At 45.1% G+C, this 25,303-nt stretch overlaps 1 protein-coding gene across 1 annotated transcript in view; it reads right to left on the bottom strand.

The window, feature by feature from the left end:
* Positions 1-25,303, bottom strand: part of prkcab (protein kinase C, alpha, b) — a 190,537-nt gene that overhangs the window by 89,612 nt on the left and 75,622 nt on the right. Inside the window, exon 3 of the mRNA XM_041870974.2 lies at positions 22,733-22,815. Within this exon, the coding sequence (XP_041726908.1) occupies positions 22,733-22,815 (83 nt within the window). The remainder of the gene's footprint in view (positions 1-22,732; positions 22,816-25,303) is intronic.

Here is a 25,303-nt window from a genome sequence, read left to right as displayed (position 1 = left end):
AGGCCAAACTAAAGAAAGCTACTTTATTGTTGTTCATTAACAGATAACAGTATCTTTAATCACTTTTCACCACCTCTGGTATTCTTTATCAGTTAGAGAAGTTCCCTGTGGATAAATCCCAGTCTGACACCTACTGTGTGTATCTTTCATGGTTCTGTGTGTGTATGTGTGTATGTGTGTGTGGTTGGTTGTGTGTATGTGTGTATGTGTGTGTGGTTGGTTGTGTGTATGTGTGTGTATGTGTGTGTGTGTTCTGCCGTGGTCGGCAATAGGAGCTGACACACTCATCACTCTGCCTGATCTAAATGACTAAGTCATTAGATGGAGTAATAAGCGCTGCTGTGTCTGGAAGAAGGACCATAATAAAAAACAACAGGAAGAGTCTCTAAGGTCAACATAGACTCAAGTAAAAGTACAGTTCAGAAAAGTCTGGTTCTGGATGCCAGGAAACTAGGATAAGGGTCTGGGAATTCTACCCCTCACATTCAGGTGGATTTGAAATAAGCTGTCATGTAGAACTGTGCCTCTCAGATAGTGTCTAACTAAAAGAATGCAGACAGGTCTAACGTTCTTTAATTGTGCGCATGCTAGGCACAACTAACTTGTATCAACCAGCTGATTGGTCCAAATACCAACCACTTAGCCTGGTCCAAGATCAGTTTGTGCTGTATCCAACACCTGTGGTTCAGTAGTTTGGCATGACAATGACCATAGGAGTTGGCAAGACAACACAAACAGATCTGGGACCAGGCTACCAAACATTTCAAATGATTTCGAAGTACATTCAGTGAAACAGGTTATTTTTCTGTAGTTCAATGGTATACCAGTCTAGACAAACAGAAAAGTCGACAAAACAAAGCATCCATTTGGGTTAGTACAAGTCGTACAACGGGTCACAACAAGAGATCTAGAGTAATGAAAACATGTCAGGTAGCCAGAATCCTGCATTCGTTGGTTTAAATATCTCTCCTTTTCTTCTACAACAACAACAGGAGGACAAACACTGAGTCAGACTGACGTTTCTAGGGCAGGTAGTGTGTGTGTGTGAACCTGTCTTATGCTCTGTTCACCTCTCTCTCTCTCTCTCTCTCTCTCTCTCTCTCTGTCTCTGTCTGTCTGTCAATCTCTCTCTCTCTCTCTCTCTCTCTCTCTCTCTCTCTCTCTCTCTCTCTCTCTCTCTCTCTCTCTCTCTCTCTTCACACTGTTAACAGGGGAGCAAAGGAGCACAGAGGTTGCGTACGCATATCCAGCAAACTTCCACAGGTGCAGGGTCACGTTACAAGCAATGTCAAGAGAAAAGAGGAATGGGTAGACCAAATTCCTTCCATATGATTTACCAGCATTTTCATCAATGTCTTCATTTCCTGCACTCATTTGTTATCATTTACACACTGTGTCACATTTATTTTGTCTTAGTATGCCTCTATTTCATTTTTCAAAAAACAGTTTCCTTTATGAGAATAATTATTCTCCTCTTTGACTGTGTATTTTTGGCTTCAGTTGCAGTTCTTACTTTCACCACTAGTGGTTGACTTGTTGCGCTAGAAAGTTAGCAGGCAGTTCGGCTGTTAGCAGTTTCTTACTGGCAATGAAAATGGATGATTGACAATTATTTAAAGTCATTACAACATGCATTCCATATTATTTACCATAATAAAGTACTGATTATCTAGCCTGGTCCCAGATCTGTCTTTGCTGTCTTTCTAACACCTATGGCCATTGTCATGCCAACAACAAATAGATCTGGGAGGAGGCTACTGAATCTGCTAACGATAACTAACCACAGTGCATTGACTGTAAACTCCTCAGACAATGCAGCAACAGCTTCAAGCATTGGTCAGAGAAAACATAATATAATCTTGTCTTTGACCAGGTTAAGTGCCTCTAGTCTAGACCTAGCTTGGAGTCAATGACGTGGGATTAAAACATTTAGAAACATAGACTTAACATACTGTTTAGGTTATGTTTGAGCTTTGCGAGAGACATAAGGTTAGTGTTAAGATTAGGAAGAGCAGATGCAAGGAGCAGTCTAGGGTGAGGTGAAGTCCAGGTCGCCCACATGCTCAGTACCCACACACCATAAGCCCGAGCAGGAGGTTGGCACTAGAGGCATACACACATAGATAAACACACACACACACAGTTCATGATCACACACAGTGCCTCTCGTCCACCCTCCACCCTTGTGTCCTGAGAGCTAGTGAGGATTATGAACACACACACTGGCACATTGGGCTATTCATTACAGCACCAGAGCTCATCTCACAGGCTGAGTAATTACTCCCAACTAACTATGCCCTGATTACAGCTACTGCTATTGTTCATCACTCCTGGAGGAATTGCGCACTGCTACCTCCAAAAGCCAGCCACACAGACACACACACACACATGGACACATACAGACATGCATGCACACAGACACGGATGCATGCAGACACACACACATGCATAGATGCACAAGCAAACAAGCACGCATGCGCGCGCGCACACACACACACACACACACTATTTTCTGACTGGGAGAGACTAAACCTCGGGTCCTCCGTGAAGTCCCCAGGAGAAGATTAGCTTGGTCTTTCTAAATTCTCTCTCTCTCTCTCTCTCTCTCTCTCTCTCTCTCTCTCTCTCTCTCTCTCTCTCTCTCTCTCTCTCTCTCTCTCTCTCTCTCGCTGCCTCCCTTGCTTTCTCTCTCGCTCTCTATAAATCTCTCTTTCTCACCCTCTACTCGCCTGAAAATGTCAGGAATCCAAGCAACAGTGTGAGTGCAGAAGCTATCTCTGATTAGATCACAGTCTGGCTAAGAAAATGAAACTCACATCTGAATAGACTGACCTCATAATATGAATTAACATTTAATGAGCAACACAGAGATAATTGGCCCAGCTGAATATGTTGATGGGAGAGAATGGCAGTTCCAGAGATGGTGAAATAACATCTCTCCTACAATTTCTTTATATCACTATGATGATATGACACGAATTACCATCCACAGGAAGTGTATTGGCTATGGTGGGTTGGGAGGGCTGAAGACTTAGCTACAATGTATTGGTTATGGTGGGTTGGGAGGGCTGAAGGCTTAGCTACAATGTATTAGTTATGGTGGGTTGGGAGGGCTGAAGGCTTAGCTACAATGTATTAGTTATGGTGGGTTGGGAGGGATGAAGGCTAAGCTACAATGTATTGGTTATGGTGGGTTGGGAGGGCTGAAGGCTAAGCTACAATGTATTGGTTATGGTGGGTTGGGAGAGAGGGCTGAAGGCTTAGCTACAATGTATTGGTTATGGTGGGTTGGGAGGGCTGAAGTCTAAGCTACAATGTATTGGTTATGGTGGGTTGGGAGGGCTGAAGGCTAAGCTACAATGTATTGGTTATGGTGGGTTGGGAGGGCTGAAGGCTAAGCTACAATGTATTGGTTATGGTGGGTTGGGAGGGATGAAGGCTAAGCTACAATGTATTAGTTATGGTGGGTTGGGAGGGATGAAGGCTAAGCTACAATGTATTGGTTATGGTGGGTTGGGAGGGCTGAAGGCTAAGCTACAATGTATTAGTTATGGTGGGTTGGGAGGGCTGAAGGCTAAGCTACAATGTATTAGTTATGGTGGGTTGGGAGGGCTGAAGGCTAAGCTACAATGTATTAGTTATGGTGGGTTGGGAGGGCTGAAGGCTAAGCTACAATGTATTAGTTATGGTGGGTTGGGAGGGCTGAAGGCTAAGCTACAATGTATTAGTTATGGTGGGTTGGGAGGGCTGTAGGCTAAGCTACAATGTATTAGTTATGGTGGGTTGGGAGGGCTGAAGGCTAAGCTACAATGTATTAGTTATGGTGGGTTGGGAGGGCTGAAGGCTAAGCTACAATGTATTAGTTATGGTGGGTTGGGAGGGCTGAAGGCTAAGCTACAATGTATTAGTTATGGTGGGTTGGGAGGGCTGTAGGCTAAGCTACAATGTATTAGTTATGGTGGGTTGGGAGGGATGAAGGCTAAGCTACAATGTATTGGTTATGGTGGGTTGGGAGGGCTGAAGGCTAAGCTACAATGTATTAGTTATGGTGGGTTGGGAGGGCTGAAGGCTAAGCTACAATGTATTAGTTATGGTGGGTTGGGAGGGCTGAAGGCTAAGCTACAATGTATTAGTTATGGTGGGTTGGGAGGGCTGAAGGCTAAGCTACAATGTATTAGTTATGGTGGGTTGGGAGGGCTGAAGGCTAAGCTACAATGTATTAGTTATGGTGGGTTGGGAGGGCTGTAGGCTAAGCTACAATGTATTAGTTATGGTGGGTTGGGAGGGCTGAAAGCTAAGCTACAATGTATTAGTTATGGTGGGTTGGGAGGGCTGAAGGCTAAGCTACAATGTATTAGTTATGGTGGGTTGGGAGGGCTGAAGGCTAAGCTACAATGTATTAGTTATGGTGGGTTGGGAGGGCTGTAGGCTTAGCTACAATGTATTAGTTATGGTGGGTTGGGAGGGCTGAAGGCTAAGCTACAATGTATTAGTTATGGTGGGTTGGGAGGGCTGAAGGCTAAGCTACAATGTATTAGTTATGGTGGGTTGGGAGGGCTGAAGGCTAAGCTACAATGTATTAGTTATGGTGGGTTGGGAGAGAGGGCTGAAGGTTAAGCTACAGTGGTTGTAATGTATGCTACTATTTCTTACTTCTATTCTACTGAACCATCTACTTTATGTTCGTATTCTTATCTTTTATGATGTCTTATTGTTGTTGCATTGTCCAGAAGGAACCTCCAAGTAAGCATTTCGTTAGACGCTGTATACCATGTGTATCCTGTACATACGACTAACAAAACTTGAAACTGAACTATTAAGTGCACAGAAGGCTCTCTCTCCATGTACGCTATCTCTTCCAGTCAACTATTTGTAACAAACGCTCTCTAGCCAACATGTAAGCCAATACCGTATATATTCTCCATCTAGTTATTTCTTTATCTCCCTCTATCTCATCACAGTCTCTTTCTTTTCTTCTCTACTGTCCTTCCTCCCTTTTCTTCTCCTCTCTTGGTCTTGGGGGTTTATTTGTGATGTCAGCAACAGAGGAATCAGTCATTGTTGTGCAGCATGTGTTTTTTTAACGAGCCGCACTGTTAATAAGACGAAGGGAGATCATTCGAAAATCACAAACAGTACACACACACACACAAGTGCGTAAACACACGCAAGCACGCACAAACACACACACACACACACTGGTATTACATAAGTATGACTCTTTGTGTGTTTTCTTCACCATAGCACGCAGGAGAAGATGTGTGGGTGTTGGTTGGTTGCTAGTCTTTCATGTAATCATCAGGGCCATATTATTTCCCCCTGCTTTCAACTTCTCTCAGGAGGTTTTCCATTGGTTAATAATAATAATACTACTTGAGATATAAAAACTAACCTAAAAAAAAGGCAGAAAATGAACCGACATTAAAAAAGTGATTTCTCCATGATTGCCAAGACTGTAGTGAACAGGAGAAGCCAGGCAGCCTTCCACTACTAGCTGTTATCCACTACAGCGCTGAGCCAGGGAGACACCAACGGAGCAGTGCATCTTAGCAATGGACAGAAAGTCAAACTTGGTCTGTCAAAGTACATCTACTGCTGCTGTGAGAGGCTGTTTCCTCTGCTTGAGAAGTCTGACTGTCTATTTTCTGTCATAACAGAGCAGAGGCGGGAGAAAGAGTTGTTGAACTAAGAGATAGGCCTACAGAGGTCAAAAACTCTGGCCATCCACTCTAGCACTCCTTCCAGGATTCTGCGATCGCATAATTCAATGCAAAATCCACCAATTCACACATATTATGCGAGAGGTCGTAATTTTGACCAATCAGGGAACTTGTATCGCATAAAAGGGTCCAATCAAAAGAAGGTTCACAAATTCGACCACTGTTACAGCAGAAAACAGCCTAATCAAACCACACTTTGTTCCCCCTGTCATTGTTTGAAGCTGATGGTTGATGACTGACTGTAAGGGTTGGTGTGACCCAGGTGCGGTGCAGGATAGACAGTAGGCAGTAGGCAGAGATGGTGAAACAAGGATCTTTACTGGTGGTCCCGAAGCCAGGATACAAGACAACGGACTTAACACGATAAAAGAAAGGTGGAGCAAATAAGTCTCCAAAAACAGGCTGACAGCCAAAATACGAAATAGTAACTATGACTGAAATAATAAAGAAACAGGGAGAACACTTATCGAGTACCTGTACATACTTCTCCGATCAGACACTGATTAGTACTGCTGAGCATAGAGAAACTAGCAGAGAAAACTGAACAAGGGAACACAGGGAAGTGAGGGCATACATACACAGGTGAACAGGTAGACACAGGTGACACCAATAGGATGATGATTAGTCCAGACTGTGAGTAAGGAGGTGCCTAAGGTTGTCGGAGGATGACACTTAGTGGTCGCTCCGGAACTGCGACGCCCTCCTGTAACAATGCCCCCCACAAACAGCCCCAGTGACGGAATGTTGTTATCAGCCCTGGGTCCAGAATGTCCTCTCCAGGACCTCTCCTCTGGCCCATAACCCTCCCAGTCCACCAGAAATTGGAGACCCCTCCCCACCAGTCCAGGATCCGGTCCACAGTAAAAGACAGTTGCCCTCAGACGAGGCGCAGCGGGGGAACAGGACGAGGAGGGGGAGCCTGGGGACAAGTGGCGACAGGCTTGAGGAGGGACACATGGAACGTGGGATGCACCCGCATGGTGGGGGGGATCACTGGGTTGACTCGCCGGACCACGACGAACCGGGGGGACAGCTTCCTGGACTCCACACGGAGGGGAAGATCCCGCGTGGAGAGCCACACCCTCTGTCCGGGGTGAAAAACCAGGGCCGGGCAACGCCTGTGGTTGGCCTGATGTTGAGACCTGACTGAGGCCCGCTTAAGCGCTGCCCGTACCTGCCTCCAGGTGCGGCGACAGCGACTGATGTGGGCCTGGACCGATGGGACCGCCGCCTCCTCCTCTTGCTCTGGGAATAGGGGGGGTTGGTACCCATATTGGCACTGGAAGGGGGACAGGCCGGTGGACGAGCAGAGATGGGTGTTGTGAGCGTACTCCGCCCACACCAGTCACTGACTCCAGGTAGCTGGGTTACTGGAGGCATAGCACCTCAGCACCCCCTCCAGATCCTGGTTGACGCACTCCATCTGCCCGTTCGACTGGGGATGGAACCTAGAAGACAAGCTGAGGGAGGCGCCGAGGCAGGTGGAGAACGCCTTCCAGAACCTGGAGGCGAACTGAGGGCCCCGATCCGACATCACATCTTGGGGAATGCCCTAGGTCCGGGGCCGATGAACGCGCAGTGGTGAGTCTTACCGTCCGTGAGGAACCACTGGGACAGGATTGCTCCCACCGCAACGTTTGAAGCATCCATCTCCACAATGAACGGTAGGGACGGATCAGGATGCCCTAGGACCGGGGCCGATGTAAAGCGCCGCTTAAGCGCATCGAATGCGTTCCCCGCTTCCGGGGTCCAGGCGAAGGAGCGCACGCTCGTCTGGGTGAGGGCTGTCAGGAGAGCGGCTAGGGAGCTAAAATTGCGAATAAATCGGCTATAAAAATGTGCGAACCGTAAAAACCGTTGTAGTTGCTTGAGGGAGGAGGGCTGGGGCCAATCCAGTACCGCACTGACCTTGGCTGGGTCCATCCGTAGGTCCCCCTGGGTGACAATGAACTCCATGTGGAACACTTCTCCGCCTTGACGTAGAGCTGGTGACGGAGAAGGCGTTGGAGGACCTGCCGAACGTGCTGCTGGTGTTCACTCATGTCCTTTGAAAATATTAGGATGTCATCCAAATACACGAAGACGCTGTGGTCGAGGAGGTCCCGGAGCACGTCATTGACCAAAGCCTGGAACACCGCAGGCACATTGGCTAGACCGAATGGCATGACTTGGTACTCGTAATGCCCACTGGGTGTGTTAAAAGCCGTCTTCCACTCGTCCCCCTCCCGAATCCTCACCAGGTTGTAGGCTTTTTGTAAGTCCAGCTTGGTGAAGATCTGGGCTCCCTGCAACGACTCGAATGCCGTCGTCATCAGGGGAAGTGGGTAGCGGTTCTTAACCGTGAAGTCGTTGAGCACCCGGTAATCAATGAACGGCCGTTGCCCACTGTCTCCATGAAGAAGAAGCCCGCGCCCGCAGGTGAGGCGGATGTGACCCTCAACGAGTGCCTCGTCGATACACTCCTACATGGCCTGCGTCTCCGGCTGGGACAAGGAAAACAATCGCCCTCGTGTGGGCATGGTGCCTGGCAGGAGATCGATAGCGCAGTCGTATGGCCTGTGAGGAGGTAGACCCTTGGCCCGCCTCTTACTAAACACCTCCCCCAGATCCCTATACTCCCGAGGAACGCCTGCCAGGTCTGGGCCGGTGACGGAGTCTGCCGCTAGGGCGGTAGGCGGTTCGGAGTGCGGGGCCTGGGGAAGAGGTGAGGACTGGTAGGTGGTCTGGGATGGTGGTATGGGCTGATGAGTGGTCGGTGGAGACCGGAACAGGACAGGGGGCGGATCCTCCCTCCAGAATTAGCCACCCCGTGGACTTATCCGGGGTTTGTGGGCGACCAGCCAGGGGTGCCCAAGGACAAGGGGACACTCCGGAGAGTCCACAATGAAAAACTGGATATCCTCCCATAGCCCCCCAGCCACCCGGACACACACGGGGACAGTGCGCCGGGTGATGAATCCCGACCCCAACGGCTGGCCGTCCAGGCCCATGACCGAAACCGGCTCAGAGAGGGAGAGTAACGGAACGCTCCACCCTTGGGCCAGCCCCGCGTCCATCAGGTTTCCAGCGGCCCCAGAATCCACCAGTGCATGCGCTCGACGCGCAGTGCGGGCCCACTGAACCCTGACGACGAGAAAAGTCTGGGAGTCTCTGGAGTTGGGGTTTCGGTTACAGCTCGCTAGCACCCCTCCCGATACTGGCGAACCCTCCCGTTTCCCGGCTTCTCCAGGCATGAGTCGCAGTGGTGACCTGCCTGGCCACAGAAAAGGCAACGTCCCTGGCGCAGATGCCTCTGCCTCTCAATCCTGGACAAGCGTTCCGCAATTCAACTTTACAATTCAACTTTATATCTATACAATTCAACTTTATATCTGACATGGTACAGGTGTCTTCTTTTTTGAAGTCCATAACCATGTGGGTGAGGTGTATACTTCTGTTTCAAAGTAGATTTATTTAAGACTACCAAGAAACACTGTGTGACCCTGATTTAGCCCACTGCAGTAAAAGGGTAACTGACTCGAGAGACATTATTATTTTTGTTTTGAACTGCTGGTCGCAATGAATCAATGAACTGCTGGTCGCAATGAATCAATGAATCCCAATGAAGGCTTGATACACGCTCCTCCGTCTCAGCACAGCGGCTCCAGAGACCAGCTCAGACCAATAACTGTCTGTCATATGTGCGCACAAGAAAATAGATAATGCTGTAGGCAGCATAGGGACATATTCTGCTTAAAATCGTACTATTGCTTTATATGAAATGAACATGATAAAATATATACAGTACCAGTCAAAAGTTTGGACACACCTTCTCATTCAAGTTTATTTTTATTTTTTTACAACATTCTGAAAAATAAATAATGGAAAAGTGGTGCGTGCATATGTATTCACCCCCTTTGTTATGAAGCCCCTAAATAAGATCTGGTGCAACCAATTACCTTCAGAAGTCACATATTTAGTTAAATAAAGTCCACCTGTGTGCAATCTAAGTGTCACATGATCGGTCAATTGATCTCAGTATATATACACCTGTTCTGAAAGGCCCCAGAGTCTGCAACACCACTAAGCAAGGGCAACACCAAGCAAGCGGCACCATGAAGACCAAGGAGCTCTCCAAACAGGTCAGGGACAAAGTTGTGGAGAAGTACAGATCAGGGTTGGGTTATAAAAAAAATATCAGAAACATTGAACATCCCACGGAGCACCATTAAATCCATTATTAAAAAATGGAAAGAATATGGCACCACAACAAACCTGCCAAGAGAGGGCCGCCCACCAAAACTCACAGACCAGGCAAGGAGGGCATTAATCAGAGAGGCAACAAAGAGACCAAAGATAACCCTGAAGGAGCTGCAAAGCTCCATAGGACCACTTTAAGCCATACACTCCACAGAGCTGGGCTTTACGGAAGAGTGGCCAGAAAAAAAGCCATTGCTTAAAGAAAAAGATAAGCAAATGCGTTTGGTGTTCGCCAAAAGCCATGTGGGAGACTCCCCAAACATATGGAAGAAGGTACTCTGGTCAGATGAGACTAAAATTGAGCTTTTTGGCCATCAAGGAAAACGCACAAACCCAAAACCTCTCTTCACCCCGAGAACACCATCCCCATAGTGAAGCATGGTGGTGGCAGCATCATGCTGTGGGGATGTTTTTCATCGGCAGGGACTGGGAAACTGGTCAGAATTGAAGGAATGATTGATGGCGCTAAATACAGGGAAATTCTTGAGGGAAACCTGTTTCAGTCTTCCACCTTCCAGCAGGACAATTGCCCTAAGCATTCTGCTAAAGCAACACTTGAGTGGTTTAAGGGGAAACATTTAAATGTCTTGGAATGGCCAAGTCAAAGCCCAGACCTCAGTCCAATTGAGAATCTGTGGTATGACTTAAAGATTGCTGTACACCAGTGGAACCCATCCAACTTGAAGGACCTGGAGCAGTTTTGCCTTGAAGAATGGGCAAAAATCCCAGTGGCTAAATGTGCCAAGCTTATAGAGACATACCCCAAGAGACTTGCAGCTGTAATTGCTGCAAAAGGTGACTCTACAAAGTATTGACTTTTTTTTCTGTTTTTTTGCCTTATTTCTTGTTTGTTTCACCCCCAAAAATATTTTGCATCTTCAGAGTGGTAGGCATGTTGTGTAAATCAAATGATACAAACCCCCCCAAAATCCATTTTAATGCCAGGTTGTAAAGCAACAAAATAGGAAAAATGCCAAGCCACTGTATATTTAAAAAAAAACATTCAGTAAAGTCGTGGCAAAATGAAGCATTTTTTTATGTATCCTGATCAGGTCATAAACTCATGGCCCTACTTACAGCTTACAATGCCCATCATATCTTCTACTACACTCTTAGAAAAAAAGAAGCTATCTGGAACCTAAAAGGTTTCTTCGGCTGTCGCCATAGGAGAACCCTTTGAAGAACCCTTTTTGGTTCCATGTAGAACCCTTTCCACAGAGGGTTCTTCATGGAACCCAAAACGGTTCTATGTGGAATCAAAAAGGGTTCTCCCTGGAACCAAAAAGGGTTATCCTATGAATACAGGTATAGAACCCTTTTGGAACCCTTTTTTCTAAAAGTGTATAGTATAAGACATCAGCAGATTAAAACAAACACTTCCCTCCCTCAGAGTAATAGTTATGTTGTTGACATTTCATTGACAGTTTGCATTAATTAATGGCTATCTCCTGCTGGATAAATGACAGGTTTATTGGCAAAAAATCTCACCCACCAGACCTTGAATAATGCGCCCTGCCACCCACCCGTGTGCTCAATCACAGAGAATGTCTGCACTACAGGTGCCCACTGTGTCTGTCTGTGTGTTTGTGTGTGCATGTGTGTGTGTGTGTGTGTGTGTGTGTGTGTGTGTGTGTGTGTGTGTGTCACGCCCTGGCTCTGGGGACTCTAATATGTTGAGCCAGGGTGTGTATAGTCTATGTGTGTTCTAGGTTTCACTTTCTGGTTTTGTAATTCTATGTTGGCCAGGGTGGCTCCCAATCAGAGACGGCTGTAGCTCGTTGTCTCTGATTGGGAGTCATACTGAGGTAACCCGTTAGGCATTCATTTGGTGTGGTTTCTTGTTCGTATTTGGTTTGTGTATTACCATTGACTGTCACGTCATCGTTTTGTTGTTTTGATCGTGTGATCATTCTATAAATAAATATGTTCGCCTTCAACGCTGCGCCTTGGTCCTCCTCTATGTATGACGACCGTGACAGTGTGTGTGTGTGCACCCACTGTGAGTGTGTTTGGGCATTGGAGCGATCTCCTGGCAGGGGTGGTGGTTGATGACAGATAATGACAGCAAATAGACTGGGAGACAGGTAGCACTTAACATGGTAGAGCCACACAGGGACACTTCAACACAGAGAGATACTGAATACAGCAGCAAGGAGTACCAAACAGGGGCACTTAACTGTATACAACAGTAGCTAAGATGGGGAGAGGTCTGTCCATAATAAAGCGCTGCTCTGCCTTCTTAACAACTATCAACAAGGCTGGTCCTACAGGCCCTAGTTTTGTCGAACCTGGACTACTGTTCAGTCGTGTGGTCAGGTGCCACAAAGCGGGACTAAGGAAAATTACAATAGTTTCAGAACAGGGCACAACGGCTGGCCCTTAAATGTACACGGAGAGCTAACATTAATAATATGCATGTCAATCTCTCATGGTTCAAAGTGGAGGAGAGATTGACTTCATCGCTACTTGTTTTTGTAAGAAGTGTGGACATGCTGAATGCACCGAGATGTCTGTTTAAACTACTGGCACACAGCTCGGACACCCATGCATACCCCACAAGACATGCCACAAGAGGTCTCTTCACAATCCCCAAGTCAAGAACAGACTATGAGAGGCGCACAGTACTGCATAGAGCGTTCCCAATCTAATGGGACGTGGAGTGAGAATGAAGAGGAATGACTGCTATAGAAGCAGAGAGGACACTGCCAGGTGAAGTGTTGAAGTGTTCTCTCCAGAGCCTGGGGATGTGTGTGTGTGTGTCTGTGTGTATTGGGAATCAGTGTTCTTCACAGTCCTTAATTTAAACCTTTTATATTTAGTCTATATATTTCTCATGAGGAATAGTGTGATGTTTTCAGTTACACACCATGTCAACAGGTCTATAAACAGAGTGGTGTATGTCTGAGACTCCTGTGATCTCTCAGTCCTCACACCTCAAGAGAAGAATAGAGGTGGGAATGGGCCTGCTAAGGCCAGAACAGCAACAAGCTAAACTGGCTATATATATACAAAATATACTGTATAAAGTCACTTGCCCCCAATCCCCACTTCCCCAAAACACGTGTAAATATAGGACTATAAATTGTGCCTTCCGATATTATACTTATGCTAAAAAATGTATTCTATTCTACTGAACCATTTACTTTATGTTCGTATTCTTATCTTTTATTATTTCTTATTGCATTGTTGAGAAGGAAACTGCAAGTAAGCATTTCGTTGGAAGGTGTATAACATGTGTATCCCGTAAAAACAACTAATAAAACTTGAAACGATACTGGTTATAATAGCAGCAGCTGGCTAGAGTAAAAGCTAGCGATGTCTTAGGTTCAAATCCCTATCATCTGATAACACTAGAGGCAGACCCACTGACACGGGGACTAAAAACACTAAATGATTCCTCCATGCTTTAGATAGGGGTGCAACTCCACTAAATAGAGCGTGGGCCTAATTAACGACAGGAACTCAGTGCCACTTCTGTGACTTCCGATATCAGCCGAATCCTAACTTCAGATACCCAGACTTCTCACCTAAATCATGCATTGATACAAACAGACCTTTCTCCTATTACTATTCTCAGCTTCCCTACACTGATCAGATGATGTGGGATAGAATACATCAACAGATTCGACACCACCAATCCCCCAAATTCATTAACATGGTAACACTCTGGGTTGCGTCATCAGAGATGAGGCTGAAGACTGCAGCAGATTGCAATATGATATCAGTAATTAAATCAACCACCATATTACATAAGCATTAATATTCTCATGAAAGCTGTTCCACTGGGTTGGCTGAGGCACCTGTGCTTCTTTTTAATTGCTTTATTGCACTGATGTTTAGGTCAATAGAATGTAATCAGTTTTGAAAATGACCTCCCATCTAAATTGATTAATTTAAACCATATGGCCTACGTATCCATATATAGTCTACTGTATCCCCCAAATTCCACCAATTACCTCGACTAACCTGTACCCCCGCACATTGACTAGGTACCGGTACCCCCTGTATATAGCCTTGTTATTGTTATTTCAGTTACTTTTTGATTGGACTTTTTTACTTTAGTTTATTTAGTAAACATTTCACGGTAAGGTCTACACCTGTTGTATTCGCCGCATGTGACAAATAAAAATTGATTTGATTTCATTTGTATATATGGATTGACATACTAAACATATCAAAATGTCCGTTGCAGAAAATTGTTTTACAAAAACTGAAAATTCAAAAAACATATTATTTTATTTTACACAGAAGTCTATTAGAAAAAATTTCCTCATAAGGATCTGGGGTCTCAGAGGGTTAACATGATCTTTCTGTTAGCTTCACCATCATTCTCGCCTCATATCCATTTCTACACAAGAACTCGGCTGACAGTAATCTAACCACTAGTCTGCATGTGCTGATGATTTACAGACAGAGATTATCAACAAAGTTGTCCTCAATCACAGATGTAGGGTTAGTTTATGTTCTTCAAATCCTAACCTTAACCATTTGGCTGGAAATGCACTGACCAACTGACCTTAGATCAGTGCCTATAGAGGCAACATCCCCCTAGTGAAGGTGAAGGTCTCAACAGACTCTAGCTGTCATCTGTTCTGTGTGGTTTAGAACTAACATGTGGAGTGATCTGACATGGTGTAACTAAACTGCTATTAGCCTGGACGGCTGGTTGGCTATTCCCAACTGTTGCTTTGAGTTAGCGGTTTGTTAGCAGTGAGCCGCTAGCAGGGTAATGGCTGTTTTAGCGAGTTAGCAGTAGCCTGGCTAACTGCTGTTGCCTGGGCGGCTGGCTGGCTATTCCCAGCTGTTGCTTTGAGTTAGTGGTTTGTTAGCAGTGAGCTACTAACAGGGTAATGACTGTTTTAGCGAGTTAGTGGTAGCCTGGCTAACTGCTGTTGCCTGGGCGGCTGGCTGGCTCTCACAGCTGTTGCTGTGGGTTAGCATTTTGTTTGTGGTAGCTGTTGCTGTGGGTTAGCGTAGCAGTGAGCCACTAGCAGGGTTAATGGCCTGTGACTGGCAGGCTAATAGTGTGGGACACGGCCATTAATGTCAGATAGAGATGTAGGCCTATGCAAGGCAGCTGAGGGCCTCGGCAGTCAACACATTTATCAACAGTGAACAGGGGGAGAATCAGATCAGCACAGAATATGTCTAATAAGTACTGTTCATTTGATAATGATACTCAAGGTCACAGATCAAAACGTTAGCCAACTCTAGAGGCTGAAAGCAGTGGTTTTGTAAGACACCGTGCTGCAATGGAGTATTTCTCTTTCACATCAATATATATTCCCAAAGCCAAAGGGGGGAGAGAGCGAAATTAGGGATTTGTCACACTACCTCTCCACCTGTCAAAGTGTCACAGGGACGAAGAGCCAACAAGCCACAGCTATTTTCTTTTAATTTCGTCTCTCTCCATCTCTCTCTAGCTCCCTCTCTCGCTCGTTGTCATAGCATTGTTTCTTAGAACACTTTTTTATTGTGCTCTGCCCTGTGTGTTCCTCTGTCAGTGGCTGGGGGTAAGATTCATACTCATAGTAGAGAAGAGCATTGTTCTTCTCTCTCTCTCTCTCTCTCTCTCTCTCTCTCTCTCTCTCTCTCTCTCTCTCTCTCTCTCTCTCTCTCTCTCTCTCTCTCTCTCTCTCTCTCTCTCTCTCTCTCTCTCTCTCTCTCTCTCTCTCTCTCTCTCTCTCTCTCTCTCTCTCTCTCTCTCTCTCTCTCTCTCTCTCTCTCTCTCTCTCTCTCTCTCTCTCTCTCCCCCCGCCCCCTCTATCTCTCTCGCTTTCTCTCTCTCAGAATCTGGCCCTGCCCCAAAGGCACCTTGGGAGAAAAGACAAATGGCAAACGGCCTGTGATGTAATACCCTGGCTACACAGATCCATACCCGTTTATCAGTGAACAAATCTGACATACCGGTATCATGTGTTTATAAATTTGACAATACAAGTTACGTATGCATAAACTGTTCTAATTCAATTGATGGGTATATGATACATGATTAATAATAAACACTTATAAATCAATGGTTGTTCCTGTGAGTTCATGTCGTCACTCCAGGTAGACGTAACGTAACCCTCTGGATCCCAGTGAGAAACCTATTATCACCCCCTAACTGATGCTTCCAATTCCAACTCAATTAATGTCTTCAATAATCTACATCCATTTCAAGTAGATCGCTTAACACCGCCCCTGCCTGGCTCTCCACAGCCCTGTCCTCTTCTCTCCAGGAGGAGCTACAGGCCGTGTCACAAATGGCACCTTATTCCCTATATAATGCACTACTTTTGACCAGAACCCTATGGGCCCTGGTCAAAGTAGTGCACGACATAGGGAATAGGGTTCCATTTGTGACGCAGCCTCAGTATGCCCACAGAGACACTTGGCTAATGATATCACCAGTTCAGCTTGTCACAGCAATTAAGGCCCTATGCTGTAATGTCGCCTACACTTTAGCAGGGTCACAGAACCGATGGGACCAGGTGTTAAGGAGTCCCATAATGAGAAAGGTCAGGAGTATGTGGTTGTAACGGTTGGCCATTAAGTCATAGATCTTAATGGCATGGATCTAAATCATTATTCAAGGCCAATGTGTCAGTACCAATCTATTTTACATTAGTCGTAAATCTATCTCTTTTTCTATTTCTAGACCATCAGAAATTGGGCTTTAAAATTCATTTCCCAGGGAGGAATATATATGATGCACATATATCTGACTCCAGTTACTGTGAATCCTAACCAGATAGATTTAGAATACATTGTTCACTGTAGCACAGAACTGTCTTGATCTTCCTCAATAAGAAATACCCATTGGTTACTCCTAGACCATGATAAACCTCGGCCATAAACAGAGCCATGGATTGATTACTTAAGAGGTCGGGAGATAGGAGAAAATACATAGAAAATCATTGATTAGGTGGCAGGTCATTAATCTCTACTGATTGTGAAAACAAACCAGAACAGAGCATCAGACAAGAGCAAAAAAACAAAACAACGGATCCTACCGCAACAACACATTGATTTCAATACCAAACGCACAGCGGTGGCTTAGAATCAAACAAAACGCAAGCACGCACACAGACACAGACACAGACACACACACACAATATCAAACCCATGCAGATGCAGAAGAGGCAATCAGATAGAAGAGCTCTGAATAAAGCTAAAACAAGCTCCAGGAGAGTGATTGATATGAATAGACCAAAGACAGATGGCAACACCAATATACATATAGAAAAAGAATCATTGCAACATCAGTCTTGTAATCTGGACAAAAACTAATCCCCAAATGACATTGCCTTAAACAATCTGGCTTTAAAGGCACAGTGAGTGAGCTTTGGCTGGTGGCCATTGTCATTATATACATGTATCTATACAGCCTGCATGGCTTGGGGAGCAGCGTTTCCAATGGTTTCCATTCACTGGTTGCTCTTTGGAGGGATGCTTGACATGCAACACAGCAGAGTGTGTCACAGGTCCATCAGGGTGAATGAAAGGTGACTGGAGAGAAACCAGCTCTCTTAGTCTCTCTCTGTGATTTCCCTGTTCTCTCTCTCTCTCTCTCTCTCTCTCTCTCTCTCTCTCTCTCTCTCTCTCTCTCTCTCTCTCTCTCTCTCTCTCTCTCTCTCTCTCTCTCTCTCTCTCTGGATCAAAGAGTTGATGATGTCATCCATGGACTGAGGGTGGTATAGAGGTCATGACCCATTGCAGTGCTTGTGTGTGTGCATATAAATACAGTATGTGTGTGCTTGCGTATATAATGCGTGAGTGTGTCTGCGCACATTGCAGGTCCAGCCTCTAGCTTCCAGCCAGACGAGGGGGAGAGAGAGCGAGAGAGAGGGGGGAAGGAGAGCGAGAGACCCATGACACCCGACTGAGTCAAGGGCCTGTGGGCAGGAATGGATGGATGGAGTAGTGAAGGGATGGAGGAGTGGAGGGATGGTGGTTAGTCATTCACACTGAGGTCAGGTGGGAAACAGCCACCATCTGTGGATGATTAACATCCACCATGTTACTGTTCCTTCACCTCTGTCATGTTACTGTTCCTTCACCTCCACCATGTTACTGTTCCTTCACCTCCATCATGTTATTGTTCCTTCATCTCCACCGTGTTACTGTTCCTTCATCTCCACCATGTTACTGTTCCTTCATCTCCACCATGTTACTGTTCCTTCATCTCCACCATGTTATTGTTCCTTCATCTCCACCATGTTACTGTTCCTTCATCTCCACCATGTTACTGTTCCTTCATCTCCACCATGTTATTGTTCCTTCATCTCCACCATGTTACTGTTCCTTCATCTCCACCATGTTACTGTTCCTTCACCTCCGTCATGTTGCTTTCATCTGTATCAAGTCTCTATCCTGGTCCTTCCAGATCAGTGTAGATTAGGAAATAGAGGAGGAGAGGAAATTGAGGAGGAGAGGACATAGAGGAGGGGTGGAAATAGAGGAGGAGAGGAATAGAGGAGGAGAGGAAATAGAGGAGGAGAGGAATAGAGGAGGAGAGGAAATAGAGGAGGAGAGGAATAGAGGAGGAGAGGAATAGAGGAGGAGAGGAATAGAGGAGGAGAGGAAATAGAGGAGGAGAGGAATAGAGGAGGAGAGGAAATAGAGGAGGAGAGGAATAGAGGAGGAGAGGAATAGAGGAGGAGAGGAATAGAGGAGGAGAGGAAATAGAGGAGGAGAGGAATAGAGGAGGAGAGGAAATAGAGGAGGAGAGGAAGAAATGAAGAGGGATGGAAACCAGTCTGAGCAGTGGTGAGCACTAGTAGCAACCATCTTGCACTATTTTAGTATTCAGACAGGGCTGTCGCCTGTGCAACACTAAGTCCCCTGTTCTGTTTAAACAGTGCCCAGTGACTGGGTAGAGGCTGGACTGGGTACACAGAGCCAGCAGGACACAGGCAGGCAGGCCTAAACAGGCTTGACAGGAGGGAACACTCACAGCCAGCAGCACAAGGGGACCAGTGTGTGTGTGTGTGTGTGTGTGTGTGTGGAGAAAATACAACATCAAATCTAAGTTGTTCAAGTGGACAAAATGTTCAACTCAGTAAGAAAACAGTGGTCATCATAAGTCATTATCCACACACTCAAATCATATTAGCAGTGTTTATGTCTGACACATTTAGACGTGAAGGAACAGGGTGTGTGTTTGTGTATGCTTGCACAATCTGTGTGTGTTAATATGTGTGTGTGTGTGTGTGTGTGTGTGCCTGTGTGTGTGTGCCTGTGTGTGTGTTTTTGTGTGTGCATGCTAAAGAGGGAAAAGTCGCCTTCCACAAAAAACAACAACAAAACAAACATTTTAAAACGGTTATGATGGTTATTTTATTTTGATGACTGTCTTCATCCGTAATCCTCAGTTACATGATTATACGGTAATTGTCCCAGCCCTATTTCTGATAGCCCAAACACTCATTTCTAATTGGCTGGCTGTGCGTGTTTGTTTGTGGTCCTCTGTAGCTCAATTGGTAGAGCATGGCGCTTGTAACGCCAGGGTAGTGGGTTCAATCCCCGGGACCACCCATACGTAAAAATGTATGCACACATGACTGTAAGTCGCTTTGGATAAAAGCGTCTGCTAAATGGCATATTAATATTTTATTATTGTTTGTACGTGTCTGATCAAAGTGTGGACAAGCAGCAAGCAGCACTGCCCCCATGGGACAGAGGGATGCTTGTGTAGGGGATGTTTACATACAGTAGGCCAGGGATCGTCAACTAGATTCAGCCACAGGCCGATCTTTTCTTGAGCGGATGGTCAGGGGGCCAGAACATAATTACAAATAATTTGTAGACTGCAAATTGACCGCAAGAAGTCCAAACAGATATAATATTTGACTAAAACATAATAATTTTCAACCTTGCTTACATTTGTATAGGATCACATACTGTATATTTCTCTGTTATGCGTGGGAATTCTTTGGGCCGCCAGTTGGGGAACCCTGCAGTAGTCTATACTGCTCTGTGTGTGTGTGTGTGTGTGTGTATTCCAGCATGCGTGCCAGGCCACTGTAACACACCCTAAACAAACATCATCATCATAATCATCATGGTCACAGCGTAAACACACACACAAGCACACACACACACACACACACACACACACACACACACACACAGAGCCAGGCAGAACACAGCGTTGCAGGTGTCCTTGCCTTCCACAAACCAGAGCCACTTATCTAACCAAGGACACACACAGGCCTGGGGGAAGTAGAGAGGGACAGGGGAACTGACTGAGTGTGTACAGGGTCACACACACCCTAAACAGAGCTGCCCTCCATCAAGAAACACTATGCCCTAACAGACTCTGAAAGGGGATGTGTGTGTGTTTTTTGTGACTGTGTGTGTGTGTGGCATGCGTGCGTGCATGCAATGTGAGAGCTTGTTGGCATGTTTGTGTGTGTGTGGTTGTGTGTGTGTGTGTGCGCGCGTGTGTGTGTGTAGGGAGGATGGGGAGGGCCTATGTTTGGCTAGCACATTGGTCCTCCTCATTAAAACAAACAGCACAAACATTACATTACACACAGTTATTTTGAAGCAGTTTTCAAAGTGATTTGTCATACAGCGATTGCAGAGAGATGCTGGAAAGATCAAAGTCAGTGTGTGTGTTGTGTCAGTTTGAGATGTTTACTAATAAGACAGCTACAATTGACTCCTCCTTGCTTACACAAGGTAAGGTGTGTTTGTTTGTGTGAGAGAGAGAAAGAGAGAGAGAACGAGACAGAGAGAGAGAGAGAGAGAGAGAGAGAGAGAGAGAGAGAGAGAGAGAGAGAGAGAGAGAGAGAGAGAGAGAGAGAGAGAGAGAGAGAGAGAGAGAGAGAGAGAGAGGGAGGGAGGGAGAAAGAGTGTGAGAGAGAGAGAGAGACAGAGAGAGAGAGAGAGAGAGAGAGAGAGAGAGAGAGAGAGAGAGAGAGAGAGAGAGAGAGAGAGAGAGAGAGAGAGAGAGAGAGAGAGAGGGAGGGATGGATGGAGAAAGAGTGAGAGAGAGAGAGAGAGAGAGACAGAGAGAGAGAGAGAGAGAGAGAGAGAGAGAGAGAGAGAGAGAGAGAGAGAGAGAGAGAGAGAGAGAGAGAGAGAGAGAGTAGTAGTAGTATTGCACGGTGTTCCGTCGATACTGTTTCGATACCATAACATAAAAAACGGTTTGGTATTAGAATTGTTGTTACTTTCGGTTCTTCTACCAAATGTGTCTCACGTAGGGTTGCAAAGGGAGGTTATATTACTGGAAACTTTCTAAGTTTACCAGTAAATTACCAGAATGTTGGTATATTTAAAGGATTTTATGTACTCTATCACAAAACATCTAGTGGCCCTTTTGGTACTTCAGATTATTACAGGTGTCGGTGATTATCTCTGGCCCTCTGTGTGGCCTCATCACATGTAAAATATATGAAATAATGAAATAAGATGAAAAAAACATTGAATGACAAAGCTGTAAAACAGTATCCTAAATATAAACCATCAACTTAGTTAATACCATTGGTGTTTAATATAAAGGGTTTCAGCATGAAATATACTTCATAATATTTTTGACACACTTTTAATTATTTTACTATGTCAATAAGTATTTTCTGTCAATGTTTTGCCATCAAACTTGTGGCAGTTATGAAAAAAGTAAATAGTTGGACAAGTTGCAGAGGTAATTGAAAAAGAATGCCATTGTTGATTAGATGCTTTTTCATTAACTAGGATATTTTCTTTTGAACCATATGGTCTATCTACTAGCAATTAATGGACAATATATATTAATACATATTTTTAAAGGCATTAAAGTATAAATTATAAAAGTTACAATAGATTGCCATAGATTTTCTGTTAATTACCTAAATTACTGAAGATTCCAGTAACTTTAGTATATTACCAGTAGCTTTGCAACACTAGTCTCACGTCATTAGGGACCTATAAAATCTAAAATACAATGAACGCAGACAAAATCCCAGAATCCAGACATTAAAACAAAATTCAAATATTAAAAAATGTTTTGAACTGAGTAGGAAATCAACTAAATGTATTGAATTTATTAGGAAAGAAAATAATTAGCCAAAGTTTATCATTGGACATGAACAGAATGCCTCAGTGATTCGTATTTCTTGCAACTTTCTGAAGAGGCAACGGTACGGGAATGCCCATGTCTGTGTGTGTGCGGTGCGTGTATGGCTACCACTTTCTGTAGCCGTTAGCGATGCTGATGCTAACAGTCTTGGTAGATGGAAAGGCTTTCCCAAAAACCTTCTCAATTAAATGTTACTAGCTACAAAGTAGCCTATGCCTACCTGGCAGAAAGATATCATGATTATTTGCATAAATCCAGTGGGCAACTCTGCAATCACATGAGCGCTACAGAAACGCCTCAAAAAGTGGTCTCCTGATGTGGTTTAAGCATTGTTGTGGACTAATTAGCTTTTGAGAGCTAAAACCTGAAAAAACCTGAAAAAAAACTAAATGTGGATTAACAAAACCGAGATGGTGTAGCATAATTTTATTTTCATTCATTTTGGAGTAGAATATCCTTTAAAAAAGTATTCAGAACTGGCTTTCTCACAGTCTTTCTCCAAAGACATTCTCCCTGCTTTCTGTTTTTGCAGTGGTATCGTTTTGGTATCGAATAGGCGTATCATGATATTTAACCTGGTATCGGTATCAAACTCTAAATTCTGGTATCATGACAACAGAAAGAGAAATAGAAAGAGAGAGAGAGAGAGAGAGCGAGAGAGAGAGAGAGAGAGAGAGAGAGAGAGAGAGAGAGAGAGAGAGAGAGAGAGAGAGCAGGAACTCACATCTGTGTCGGGGCCTTTGTCGGCTCCAGGGCAGGAGAAGGTGACAAACTCATGGCACCTTTTGTGGACCACAAAACAGCACACTGTTGGAGAGGGCAGAAGAGACATGGACAGTTAGGCAGTAATCACAACCATTTCTCTATCTCTCTCTCTCTCTCCCCCCTCTCACTCTCTCTCTTACACACGCACATGACATGTAAACACACAACGACATACACACACACACACCATAACCAAACCAACTCTCCCCACCCCCCTTCCCCAGCCACCCTCACCCTCCTCCCCTCTAGGAGAGCATCCAAACTGTACACAATGGGTAATTAATGAAGGCCCTGAGCAAAACACCATCCATCCAGTCATCCAGTCATCCTCTATACACCAGCTCCAGACTGCAGCCAGCAGTCATTCAAAAACTGCCTGCCAGAGAGATACTTAACCTGTCAAAACATTAGGGAGCTCAGACCATTGAAGTGACTCATACGTTGTAGCTCTATGATGGAGATCATTATATACATAATAAATGGATGGTCGTAATCACAGCATTAAAGATATCTCTATGGTTATAACAGTATTAATAATTCCTGTAGAAGAAACTTGTCAGAAAAGAGACTACATGGTACAGTATGTTGGTAGATAGTAAAGATGTGTTATTTTGATGCCAGGTTGTATTGGATCAAAGTAATGAACCGCCACTCTCCAAGGCTCTCACTTCTACTTTTCTGTGCATATGTTCTGTGGGAGTCATGATGATGATCAACAGACCTAGTCAATACCCATTTTAAAGAAAGAAGAGGAAAAGCAAAACAATTACCAAGCAAATCAATAATTCATGTTTTGGGAATGACTTCTAAAATATGAGGTATATTCCTGTGCACAGCAATCACTGTGGAGTGTGCACGCCATTAGTTAATCTCTGGCAGTTAGCACTGTGTATCTATCTGTAGGCTGTTGTGTAATTGGACGACTGGGTGCTATTAGAAGTGTCTGGGTCCTGGTATACAGTATGCAGTGGAACAGAGGTAACTGCCTTCAGTCAATTCCCACTCAAGTTTGAGAGCTCTCCAACATTGAGAGACTGATAGTCAATCATCATCATCATCATCACCCCCACTACCACAACATCATCATCATCAACATCACACCACCACAACATCATCATCATCATCATCATCATCATCATCACCACCAACACATCATCATCATCATCACCACCATCATCATCATCGTCATCATCATCGTCATCACCACCACCATCACCACCACAACATCATCATCATCATCATCATCATCACCACCATCATCATCATCATCATCACCACAACCATCATCATCATCACCACCACAACCATCATCATCATCACATTTACATTACATTTACATTTTAGTCATTTAGCAGACGCTCTTATCCAGAGCGACTTACAGTTAGTGAATACATCTTTTTTTTTTATACTGGCCCCCCGTGGGAATCGAACCCACAACCCTGGCGTTGCAAACGCCATGCTCTATCAACTGAGCTACATCCCTGCCGGCCATTCCCTCCCCTACCCTGGACGACGCTGGGCCAATTGTGCGCCGCCCATGAGTCTCCCGGTCGCGGCCGGCTGCGACAGAGCCTGGATTCGAACCAGGATCTCTAGTGGCACAGTTAGCACTGCGATGCAGTGCCTTCGACCACTGCGCCACTCAGGAGTATCACCTCCACAACCATCATCATCATCACCTCCACAACCATCATCATCATCATCATCATCATCACCACAACCATCATCACCTCCACAACCATCATCATCATCACCACAACCATCATCATCATCACCATCATCATCATCATCACCACCACCATCATCATCGTCATCCTATCTGAATCTATAAGTGTGCAGCATGTATCAGAGACGATGTTTCCATGGTAATCTGCTGGTTTCTGCTGAGAAGGGGAAAAGAGGATGAATTCTTCTTCCTGAGTAATAAAGGTACAGAAAAAAGAGCATAAATAAAAAGCTCAGCGAATATTACCCAGTGTGATTTATTCCTGCTCAGTCTCTGTCACCACCTCCATTTGTCATGTCCACATCAGGTAAACACAGAGATGAGAACACACACACACACACATCCCACTTCTGTGATGAGGAGCCTAACACATCCCACTACTGTGATGAGGAGCCTAACACATCCCACTACTGTGATGAGGAGCATAACACATCCCACTACTGTGATGAGGAGCCTAACACATCCCACTACTGTGATGAGGAACATAACACATCCCACTACTGTGATGAGGAGCATAACACATCCCACTACTGTGATGAGGAACATAACACATCCCACTACTGTGATGAGGAGCATAACACATCCCACTACTGTGATGAGGAACATAACACATCCCACTACTGTGATGAGGAGCCTAACACATCCCACTACTGTGATGAGGAACATAACACATCCCACTACTGTGATGAGGAGCATAACACATCCCACTACTGTGATGAGGAACATAACACATCCCACTACTGTGATGAGGAGCCTAACACATCCCACTACTGTGATGAGGAGCATAACACATCCCACTACTGT

Source organism: Coregonus clupeaformis, unplaced genomic scaffold (genome assembly GCF_020615455.1).
Source record: "Coregonus clupeaformis isolate EN_2021a unplaced genomic scaffold, ASM2061545v1 scaf0145, whole genome shotgun sequence".
NCBI lineage: Eukaryota > Metazoa > Chordata > Actinopteri > Salmoniformes > Salmonidae > Coregonus > Coregonus clupeaformis.
Note: the sequence above shows the minus strand (reverse complement) of the source record. Positions and strands in the feature narration are given on the sequence as shown.